General features: G+C 38.0%; 1 protein-coding gene across 16 annotated transcripts in view; it reads right to left on the bottom strand.

Moving 5' to 3' along the window:
* MAPK8IP3 (mitogen-activated protein kinase 8 interacting protein 3) overlaps positions 1-12,651 on the bottom strand; it is a 93,052-nt gene that overhangs the window by 60,875 nt on the left and 19,526 nt on the right. For all 16 annotated transcript variants that reach the window (XM_036737338.1, XM_036737341.1, XM_036737344.1 and 13 more), the window contains exon 2: positions 1,273-1,393. In XM_036737338.1, coding sequence (XP_036593233.1) covers positions 1,273-1,393 — 121 coding nt within the window. The remainder of the gene's footprint in view (positions 1-1,272; positions 1,394-12,651) is intronic.

Here is a 12,651-nt window from a genome sequence, read left to right as displayed (position 1 = left end):
GGAATATCCAGGCTGTTCCTACATTCTGTTTACCTTTCCACTAGCACCACCAATCTCTATTACCCTATTAATCAAGACCCCATTTAGTTAGTTCTCTGAGCTACTAGCATTTGCAAACTAGCTTATAACCTTGGTCTGAGGAACCATGAGGGAGCTGTCAAGATCAAAAAAATCTCCAAATGACTGTACCACCAAACTGATTTCAACTTTTCAAAGAGATAAACTACTATAGCTGCTTTCCAAAATTATATGACAAAGTAATAAAAAAAGTTCGATCACAGGCAACATCTGTTTATAGCAACCTCCTCTTGTTCTTTAAAATATTTAGTTTTATAAACATAAGAATAATTAGATGAGAATGAATAACTTTTAACATTAGTCATTTTTAACAGAAATTTTTAAAACAAAGTAAAATCATTTTTCTTACTATGCTGCTGAAGTATCTTTCCTGCTAACTCCCTTTACTAAGTGAGCTGTATTCTCCTTGACCAGAGGTTAACTTTTTTGCGTGTCATAGATCCCTTTGGGATAACACATTCTCAGAATAATACATAGTTTTAAAAATTTACATTTGAAGGAAATACTAAATATCAGAAGTTACAGAAAATAAAGATGAAATTTTTTTCCATCTAAATTCACAGACCTCCCAAAATCCAGGACTGCCTTCTCTGATATTAGTAAAATTTAACAGCTGGTTACGTTTTAAATCAAGAAAGAGTAAACATTTCTTAATCTCATTACTGGAGAGGCCAGGTAGTCCACTGAAAAGAACATAAAACAAGACGTTGTTCAGTTGTTTTCAATTGTGTCTGATTCTTCATAACCCATTAGGAATTTTCTTGGCAAAGCTACTTGGAATGGTTTGCCATGTTCTTCTCTAGCTCAGTTTACAGAGGAAGAAACTGAGGCAAACAGCATTAAGTGACTTGTTTAGGGTCACACAGATAGTAAGTGTCTGAGGCCAGATTTGAACTCAGGAAGACGAATCTTCCTGATGTCAGGCCTGTCACTCTATCCACTGAGTCATCTAGCTGCTCCCATTAGACAAGGTAGCAAGGGCTTAAGTAGGTAGTATACTTTGTAAGCACAGAAACCAATCTAAATCAGAAAACTGCAATAGTATCTAAATTAAAAGATGCTATCTGAATTAAGAACATGAATTTATTCTTCTCTAGTTTTTTCCCCCAAAGATCTCAACACATTATCTACTTCAAGCAATCTTAGTGCAAAGAACAAACGACTCAACTGGGACATTCATACTAGGTCACTTACTTTGATCTGCATAGTTTTTGGCTTTTAGCTCTAGCTGTCGAGTCTGGAACTCATAGTGTTCAACCTGGATTTGTAGATCTTTCTTTTCTTGTTCCAAGGCATCTTCGAATTCAATGAACTTCTATAAGTGAAAGGAACAGAAAAGCATGTAAGCAAGTATACGTAACATAATGCATAGATAACAGAATCATGGACACTTACAATTAGAAGGGACCTAAGTTTCATAGGATTTAGAACTGTAAGGGACATTACAAATCATCTAATCCAACCTCCTCATGCTAAAGTTAGGGAAAAATAGGCACAGAGAGGACAAGTGACTTGCTCTGTGTTTCATAGCTAATAAATAAACAGGCTTGCTTCCACATTAAAGGAGTAGAAGGATTGGAATATGATATTCTGGAAGGCAACCAGAGCTAGGATTACAACCAAGAATAACCCACATAGCAAACTTCAGCGGGGGAAATGGTTATTTAATGAAACTGAGGACTTTCAAGCATTCCCAATGAAAATACCAGAGCTAAATAGAAATTCTGACTTTCAAAAACAAAACTCAAGAGAAGCATAAAACAGTAAACAAGAAAGAGCACTCATAAGGGTCTCAATAAAGTTAACCTGTTTATGTTCCTATATGGAAAGATGATAAAACTCTTAAGAACTTTATCATTATTAGGCCAGTTAAAAGGACTTTACATTGACAGAGGGCATGGGTATAAGTTGATTATGTTGGAATGATCTTTTAAAAAAATGAAGGGATAAGAAAGAGGGATGTACTCAGAGAAGTACTCAGAGGGATGTACTCAGAGAAGGGAGGAGACAGAAACAGAATGGGGAAAATTTTCTCACATAGAAGGGTCACACAATGAAGAGCTTTTATAATGGAGGGGGAAATGAGGGTAGAAGTGGTGGGTGATGCTTGAACCTCACTTACTAGAATTGGTTCAAAGAGGGAAGACTATATATATATGTGTGTGTGTGTGTGTGTATAGAAATGTAACTTACCCAACAGGGAAATAGGAGAGGAAGTGAATAAGTAGAAAAGGGAGAGGGGGAGGGAAGATGATAAAAGGGAGATTAAGGGAGGCAGTGATTAGAAGCAAAATAGACTTGAAGAGGGACAGGAGAGAAAAGAAACAGGAAAAAAATGAGATAAAGGGAAATACACAGTAACTATAACTGAATGCAAGCTCATCCACAAACCAGAAGCAGACAGCAGAAGAGATTAGAAACCAGAATCCAATCCAATATGCTGTTTACAAGAAATGAACTTGAAACAGAGAGACACGCACAGAGTTAAAATAAAGGGCTGGAGTAGAATCTAATATATTTCAGCTGAACTAAAAAAAAAAAGGGGGGGTAAGCAATCGTTATCTCAGACAAAGGAAAAGCAAAAATAGACCTAATTAAAACAGATAATCAAGGAAACTACAATTGGCTAAAAGATACTATAGCTTCATTTCTCAAATATATACTAAGTGTAGAACTGAGTCAAATTTATAAAAATATGAGCCATTCCCCAACTGATCAATGGTCAAAAGGATATGAACAGGCAGTTTTCAGAAGAAGAAATCAAAGCTATCTATAGTCATATGAAAAAATGCTCTAAATCACTATTGACTAGGGAAAGGTAAATTAAAACAACACACCTATCAGAAATGACAAATGCTAGAGAGGACGAGGGAAAATAGGTAAACTAATGGAAGTTAACTAGTCCAACCATTCTGGAGAACAATTTGGAACGAGGACCAAAGGGCTATAAAACTGTACATACCCTTAGACCAAGAAATCCCATTACTAGGTTTGTATCCCAAAGAGACTGGAAAAAAAGGGAAAGGACCTATCAGCACAAAAATATTTACAGCAGCTCTTTTTGTGGTGGCAAAGAATTGGAAATTGAGGGGATGCTCATCATTTGGGAAATAGCTGAACATGCCATGGCATATGCTTGTGATGGAGTACTATTGAGCTGTGGGAAATGAAGAGGGGGATCATTTCAGAAAAACTTGACAAGATCTGTAAGAACTGAGAAGAAGTAGCAGAGCATTGTGCACAGTAATAGCAGTGTTGTAATAATGATCAACTACGAAAGACTTGGCTACTATGACCAATATAGTGATCCAAAACAGTTTCAAAGGACTCAGTATAGAAAAAAATGCTATCTCTAGAAAGAGAACTGATGAACTCTGAGTACAAACTGAAGTATAATTCCTTGCCATTTTTTTGTAACATGGCCAACATGGAAATATCTTTTGCATGATTTTTAAACGTATAATGTATATATTGTTTGTCATCTCAGTGGATGAAGGAGGAGGGGACAGAATTTGAAACTCAAAATTTTAAAAAGGATGCTAAAAATAAATAATAAATTCAAATAAATAAGCAGGTTGCAAGACTTCAGATTCTGGGCTCTATTACAACAACCTGACCAACTTAAGAAATCATATATTACAATCCCAACATTTTATAGATGAGGAAATTAAGCTGGGAAAGTCTGACTGGCTTAATGCCACATTTAGGAAGTTAATGTCAGGACTGGGACTAGAACTCAAGCATTACAATTTAGGAATTATTAAGAGTTGAATACTTTTCTCACTCTACTACGCCATATCTCATTCTTTATAATAAAATTTTCATGTGAATAATACAGGAGCATACAACAACTGTCCTCAAAAGGAAAAAACTGACTTTATACACATCAAGATGGAATACCCTTAATATTCTCTATTCGGGCAACACAATGTCCTAAGAGACTTTGAGAACATGTTGCCTTCTATCTATCCAGTGAAATTGATATGAGAAGTCTCTAAACTTCCCAAAATATTGATGTTATCTTACTATATCAAACACCTGCATTAGGTACTACCTACTTTCATCCTAATCAAAATTTCAAGTACTACCTAATCCAGAATTAATGGAAAAAGCAAAAACACAAAGAACACTTAGCTTCTATTGTATTAAGAAATGTATCATTTCTGTTCATTAGCCACCAAAATAAGAGGGATATTGGTGTGGATTTGGAATTTAAATTTATAAAATGTATTTCTAAATAAAAGCAAGGCAATATGAAACTGGGATGAAAATAAAACCTAAATTAAAACTTAAAGAAACAATGACATAGTCAAAAAGAAAGTTAAATCCTTTAGAAATGAGGCAGAGGAATTTCTGGGACAATGCAGGGTTAAATGGTTCACTTTTTCAAATAGCAGGTTTCCTGACTACTTAGTTAAATCAATGCTTGCCATGACTTCATATTATTTATAGAAACCTCAACCATCCACTCTTATGAATACCAAAATACATATATACATGCAATACGTATTGTCATACATTACATGTAATATAAATTAGGACAAAAGTGTGTATATTTGTGTTTATCTATCTCTTTCTCCTCCCGGCGCCCCCCTCCCCCCTCCAAGATCTTTCCTGCAATAGCCTCTAAAAGATCCTTGTGATGAAATGACTTCTGGGGCTTTCACCTGATGACTCGTTCAGGGTGAGATATGTGAAGCTAGGAAAATACCAAAGGGGGCAAGAGGGAGAATAAAAAGAGTTGGGGAATAGACAAGGGTATTCAGAAAGAAAAAATAAATCCTATACTCACTACATCAGATACAAATGAAGTCAGAAGTCAGGTGGACTGATGGGGAAATACCTCCATAATCAAAGAAAATCATACAAATAGAAGTTTTGAAAAAATTTCCTTCAAGAATCAACTGAAGAGTCAACCTTCCACAGAAGGCCTCTCCTAGACCCACTAGCTATTAGTGTCCTCCCAATAAAAGTAACCTGGTGTCTGTTTTCTGTGCCATGTTATCTACCTAGTTAAAAGAAAGAGTTCTCTGAAGGCAGGATCTATTTCATTTTTGTCTTTGTATCCTGGGTACTCAGCACAAAAAATGCTTAGTAATGCAAGTTGACTGAATGATTTTGGACTGAGACATTAAGATGAATACATGTAATTTTCTTCAAATCCCACCTCTGAGCTCTACCCTAATCATGTGCTATCTTAGACCTAGGTTCATACTCTATCACCAGAAATTTTGTTTTCCCCTTTCCTTTTGCAAGTATATTTGATCTCAAAATATGACATTTGATCCCAGGAGTCAATTGAGAGGTATGTCCAAAAAGTCAAGAACAACATATGACAACACAGAAAAACTTGAATCCAGATGTGTTGAGAATCCCAGAATCTGAGTTAGAAAGAACGTCAAAACCTGAATAAGAATTCTCTCTATAACATACTTGATAAGTGGTTATCAAAACTGCTTGAAAAGCTCTAGAAAAGCCTGTATCTGCCAAGGTAGCCCATTTCACCTTGGGATAACTCTAATGGCTAGAAGTTTTCCCTTACATCTAGCACTCAGCATTGTGCCTGATACATAGTAAGTGCTTAATAAATGGCTGCTGACTGACTTTCAGCTTAACTGTACTCTGCTGCAGCTCCACACATTGTTTCTTGTAGGGAGTTAGTGCCAACCCCGGGGCTGCTCAGCCCCTAGTGCTTGGCCTGTTTCCGGGGTAAAACCAGACAGGCTTAGTAGGAGTTGGAACGGTGAGGCACCTGGAGGAAAGACTTCCGTCCCTAGCAGCCCCCCTTAACAGCACCCCCTCTTGCTCTCATAGCCATCCTTTCTCATGCAGACAGAATCCATTTACCAAGGACTCACAAGCCCAGTAGGAGGAACACAGCTGGCCACTACCTAATGCTCTTGAACCAGTGCCTAACACAACAATGCTTTGATACTTTACTTACTGGAACATCTTTGATACTTTACAAGGGCATCCTGCCCCATGCCTCACATAGCTCATACAGCTCTGATATCAGCTGGCTACATGCCTGAGCCTTCCCATGCCTCCGTAGATACTGTAGGACAGCACCCCCCCCCTTTTGTTCCCATACTCCCATGGAAACTACCTTACTACAGCCCTAGTTTTTCCCATACACTTGTAGGAAACATAGTTTACAACAATCCAGATTCTTCCCACAAGATATCGATTTTGCCATGCTCTCATCCCCTTACCCCTTGAACACCTGCTTCTGCTTATGTAGTGCAAAACCCTATAAAACTGGATAATGTCTGCCAATAAATCGGAGTTGTATCCCCCTTTGACTCCCGCCTCATCATTGCGTACTGAGATAGGGATACTTGCTGGTCAAGGACCCCTAACAGTTTCTAGTCCAGTCTTCTGGGGCCAAGTAGAACAAGTCGAAAGTCTCTTTGGTATAACAGTCCTTCAAACACTTGCAGACAGTTATCAAATTTCCCTGCAGTATTCTCCAGGCTTTATATAAGATAATGATGAGGACCTCGACCAGTCTGGTCACTGCCTCTAGTCGTTTTCCAGATCATCCATGGCCTTCCTAAAAATGTATCGCTGAACAGACAAATACAGAACAAAAGGCTCTGTTCTTGTTTTTGTCGTTGTTGTTTGTCCTTTGTTCTCTAAGAGGATCACAATATCAGGGAGGTGATGCCATGACGTGCGAGTGAATTGGATTTAAGTCAGGGAGGGCTGTGCAAAGTCACCAGCCTCACTTTCTCCTCCAGAGCCATCTGGGTACAGTGGCCTGATCCTTTTCAAGCTAAGGTCTTTAACAGGTCTCAGTTTGACTGAGTCGATGCCCATTCATTGATTGAGGCTTAATAAGAATTGAGGCAGAGAATGGCCTCTTTACCTAGGCAAAAATTTAAAACAAACAATTAAGGAATAAATAAATAAATAGATGATCAATTGGGGATGGGGAGGAGACCCTCAGGGTTCCTGGGCAAAACAGAAACAATTGTTACTTACATTCACTCTGAACTAATCAGGGCCCAAACAATGACCAAGTAGGGCTTGGCATGGGAGAATGAGAAGGACCACTTCACCAATTGAGACAGAGGTGAAGAAGATAGTGGCAGAAGGCATATGAGTAATTTGAAACTCAAGAACATGTAGAACTAAGTGTTGTAAACTAAAAATAAAATATCTAATTAAAAAGAAGAAAAAAGTAAAAGGGGGAAGAGGCATACAAGTAACAGAAGATGAGAAAGAGGGGAGAAGAGGGAGCTCTTCTGTAAAATATGAATCAAGTTTTGCAGCTAAGGGGGGAGGGGGAGGAACCATGAGAAGTTTAAAGAGGAATGAAAAGGTTTGGAAGAGCTGCTGCGGAGAGAGGGATAACGAATAGATTAAGGAGGCATATTAGGATTGCCTAGCATCAGGGAGCGTCCAGTTGAGTTTGTGTAACATAAATTTGCAGTGTACCCAGTCAGAAGAGGTACATGATTTTCTCCACCTTTGTTCAGCAGCACATATGCAGGAGTAAAGGCAGTGAGGATGATGGAAATTATCCAAGGCTGAGCCTTGGCAGGCAGCAACTGAAAAAATGATAAAGGGGCTAAAGATTCAAGAGAGGAGGACATCATAAAATCGAACTGGTTCAACAAGAGGTTAAGTTGGGGAAAAGGAAAGATAGTAGCTAGGGCAGGGGAAAGCCTCGGAAAGAACTGAGAGATTTAAGGAATTAGAAGCTACCAATGATCACCAAATAAGAGGACTAAAAATGGGAAGATAAGGGGCCTAACTCAGGAAATTCCAACCTGACATATATAAACAAGTTGTTGGTGCAAAAAAATGGGAAATGGATAAAATACTAAGCATCAACAAAGACTATTACCACTTCCTAAGAAGTTTAATTTGAACATCAATTGCCACTATGAGATTGAAAAAATTATAAATCTCATAAAACTCCAAGAAGCAAGAAGGAAACATAAATTTATTTAAGGGTTGGGGAGAGACCCTACACTAGATCATCTTGAGGGGATTTAAGTATGAAATAGAAGAATAAATAACAAAAAAATCTAATATATTTGTCAACATTTCCTTTTTTTTAATTGTAAGATTTTATTATTTATTTTTTGCATTCTCTTTTTAAATTCTGAGTTCCAAATTCTCTCCCTCCCTCCCACCCCCTTCACCACCCATTTAGTAGGCAGGCAACATGATATCAATTATACATGTGAAATCATGCAAAACATATTTCCATATAAGCCATACTGCCAAAAAGGTGAGAAAATTATACTTCAGTTTGCACTCAGAGTTCATCAGTTCTTTCTCTAAAGGCAGAGAGCATTTTTTGATTCCTGAGTCCTTCGCAACTGTCATGGATCACTGTATTGGTCATAGTAGCCAAGTCTTTCACAGTTGGTCATTATTACAACATTGTTGTTACTGTGCACAATGACCTCCCGCTTCACACTCCTCACTTTGCATCAGTTCATATAGGTCTATGTTTTTCTGAAACCATCCTTCTTGTCATTTTCCATAACTCAATAGTATTCCATCACAATCATATACCATAGCATGTTCAGCCATTCCCCAATTGATGAGCATCCTCTCGATTTCTAATTCTTTGCCACCACAAAAAGAACTACTAAAATATTTTTGTACATATAGGTCATCAAAGGATGATGATACTCATGGAGTCATTAGTTTCCACTTGCCCAATTGTAATTTCTAAGGAATTACTTGTTAATGGTGAGATTTTGTACCTCATTTTCCACTTGACCAATTCTATTTTTTAATGAGTTCTTTTCTTCAGTGAGTTTTTGTGTCTCTTTTACCAAGCTGTTAATTTTTTTTCATAATTTTCTTGCATCACTCATTTCTCTTCCCAATTTTTCTTCTACCACTTTAGTGCATTCTTTAATTCTCCCAGGAATTCTTGTTGGGCTTGGGCTCAATTATCATTTTTCTTTGAGATTTTGCCTGTAACTGTTTTCATATTGTTACTGTCTGCTGAGTTTACATCTTGGTCTTCCCTGCCACTGGAGTAGCTTTTTACAGTTGTTTTTTTGTTTGTTTGTTTGCTCATTTTTCTAGTCAATTTCTTGACTCATCTCTATATTAAAGTTGGCCTCTGCTCACTTGGGAGTGGGGAGGAACTGTGCCAATATTTAGGCTTTTTCATGCTGCTGTTTCCAAAGCTAGTTCTGGAGGTCTGTAAATTTTTGGTACTTCCAAGGTGGTGCGATCCTGGGATCGGTATGGTCACTTTTCTCCTGGTCTATACTCTCACCTTCACCCAGAAAAGGCCCCTACTCCCCTGCAGCCACAAGTGTTATGAGATCTCTCTGCCTTGGAACTGTGACCCAGATTCCTGCTCTCTTGTGATTGACCACAAGCACATGTCTCCTCCTTGAAACTGCAACCCGAAACTTTGTATGGGCAACAGTTGCCAATCAATGCCAGCTGTACTCAGTGCCAACCAAAGGTCCCCTGTAATCCACTTCTGACCAGTTGTTCCACCCCCTTACCATCTCTGGACTAAGAGCTCCTGCTGCTACTGCCATTGCCACCATATATGGGCTCCAACAGGCTTCCACCTTGGTGTGACTAATTTCTGCTGACCTCCTAAGTTTTCTTAGGCCAGAAAAATGTATCAAGCTGATCTTTTGTTGGCTCTGCTGCTTCAAAATTTGACTTGAAACATTATTTTAAAATTTTCTGGATGGGAATGTTGAGAGTTTAGCTGAGCTGCTTCTAATCTGCCACCTTCCTGTCAACATTTCTATAACAAATTTCTCTTATGTTGCTCTGTTCTCTTTTGAAAAAAAAATTCTTTTGTCCATTAATGACAGTAGAGTTAGCTACCACATGAGAACTCTGGTCCACAATGTGACACATGAAGAGATTAAAATGGCACTAAAGAAAATAAAAATGGGAAGAAAAACTAGATGAGAAAAAGTATATATAGAGGAGGTCTATGCTGCAAGTGATATACTTTTGAGGCATAAGGAGGCATCTTATCTCAAGGTATCTGAGAGAGGAAAGGATACAAAACACCAGGGAAAAATTATTTTCAAAAATTATCATCAACCAACAGAAACTTAATTGCTTACGTCCAAAGTGCTAGGGACAGAAAAACAAAAATCCAACAGTTCCTTCACTTGAGGAACTCACATACTATTAGGGGAGACAGGAAGTATAAAAAAATTACATATAAAATATATACAAAATGAACATAAGGTAATCTCTGGACAGAGAGCACTAGTATCTGAGGGGATCAGAAAATGTCTCAAGTATTCAGTCACTGGCATTTGAGTACAGCTTAGAAGAAAACTAGGAATTCTGAGGGGCAAAGGTGAGGAGACAGTGGTTTCCTAAAACAAAGAAACAAGTGCTGAAGTGTCTTATGTGAGGAACAGCAAGCAGGCCAGTTTGACTCAACCATAGTGTTTGTGAATAGAAATAATGTATAATGCATCTAAAAAGGTAGAATCTCAGCCCAGAAAGGTTGTGAAAGCCTTTAAATGACAGAGAAGTTCTCATTTTATCCTACATGTAAGAAGGAGTCCCTGGAGTTTACTGAGTAGGAACATGACATCATCAGATCTATACTTTAGAAAGGTCACTTTAGAAGCTGTGTGAGGGATGGATAAGAGACAGTAGAGATTTGAACCAGGAAATCCACTGGAAGATTGTGATAGTCAAGGTGAGAGGTGATAAGTGTTTAAATTAGGGTCAGAGCTGTCTAAACAGAGAGAAAGGGATTATAGTGAGAGATGTCATGGAAAACCAACAAGGCTTGGCAAGTGAATGGCTATGTGAGGTGAGAGACAATGAGAATTTAAGGATGACTCTATGCTTGTAAACCTAGGTGACCAGGATAGTGGTGTCCTTGACAGAGACGGAAATGATAGGATAAGAGGTGGGGTTTAGGAAGAAAGATAACAAATACTGTTTTGGAGATAAATAAGTATGAAATGATTACAGACATCTAATCCAAAATGTCCAAGCAGTTGGTGATATGAGACTGGTTAGAGCTCAGGAGAGACAATGACTAGATATATAGATCTAGGAGTAATTTCTGAGATGATAATTAAGCCCATGAGAACTAATGTGGTAATTGAGAAAGAATACAGAGAGAAGAGAAAAAGGTTCCAGACAGAGTCTTTAGGTATAGCCACAGTTAGGGAGATTGCAAGAGTGAACCAAGGGACAGCAGTGTGACAAAAATCCAGAGAAGAGAGTCACTAAAAATAGTAACTGTAAAACTATACATAAATACCAGTGCATATGCTACTTTGTCATCTCTACAAAATCTTTATCATGTACCTAAACTATAGATGCATCAAGGGCATCCGTGATGAAGGTATGAAAAGGAAGCAGGCAGGTTTCTGCAAATGATATTCTGTAGCTAAATACATCTTCATAGTCATACAAACTGACTGAAAGGTGCTAAGAACACAAAATCCCACTATGCTTACTATCTTTTTATTATTAAAGATCTGATTTAGTAAAGCAAATTGCTACCTTAAAGATTCTCCTCCAATAAGGTGTCTCCCATGCATACGTCAAAATCACACAAGATTCTATGAAAGATATAACACAGAGATGACTTTGATATAACACAGAGATGACCCTCTCATTAGTGATCACAAGGAATACATAAAATAGGTGGACAAATGTTTGTCAGAGGCGTTTGCCATTGCTGTAGAGTTCATGAGGAAGACGTACCCCCCATAGAAGGTGAAGCCCTCTAGGTTTTCTGTTTGAGATGATTTTGTACTGATGGCAAAAAGCCCTGAAACGAGATCCATTATCAGCCAAACAACCCACAGAGGAGAGACCAAGTGGATGAAGAATGCCTATTGTAGACTTTGATAAGCAGCTGAATGGACAATCCATAAAGCTGGTCCAAGAGTATGTACATCTTGAAAAAGCACTGCAAATGTACAATAAATTGGGCCTACACCTGAAGAGAATATACTGAATTGTCTTTAGGAAAATGTCCAATGCTTTTAATGATCAAAAGTACTTTGTAAACCTTAAAGCATTGTTTAAATCTTGTTTATTATTAATAATACTGAGCTTCTCCTTGAAACAAGAGCCCATCTTTTTTAACATGAATGGTCTTCAGTAATCACCTATAGTTGCACGTCGTAAAACAAAGTTTCTGAAGGATTAACACATTAACAATGAAGAATTGGCCAGAAGAAACAGTACAAGGATAGCATCATCAAATTGATACTAGAAAAAAAGGCTAGCCAGTCATATAGTGAAACCATCAGTGGTTTGTTCCATTGATATACATGTGATTTCAAGAGATCTAGAGGAAAGACTCACTGGTTTATGGAAGGACATGGATAAGCAATGAGGATAAGTTTCAATCTGTAGGGTTTGATTTTTTTTTTGACTAGATAAAAGAGGACATTCTCTGCATTTCTTACCTAGCCTTAATCACTGAATGGGCATTGCGTCAGTCAAAGTGAGACCTGTTAAAGACCTTAACGTAAAAAGGCCACAATCTCCCACTGCACCCTGGGCCATCTCCAGTTGTCCTGATCTATATCTCGCCACTGGACCCAGATGGTTCTGGAGGAGAGAGTGAGGCTG

Source organism: Trichosurus vulpecula, chromosome 9 (genome assembly GCF_011100635.1).
Source record: "Trichosurus vulpecula isolate mTriVul1 chromosome 9, mTriVul1.pri, whole genome shotgun sequence".
Taxonomy (NCBI): domain Eukaryota; kingdom Metazoa; phylum Chordata; class Mammalia; order Diprotodontia; family Phalangeridae; genus Trichosurus; species Trichosurus vulpecula.
The sequence above is the reverse complement of the archived record's forward strand: the minus strand, read 5'-3'. Positions and strand labels throughout refer to the sequence as shown.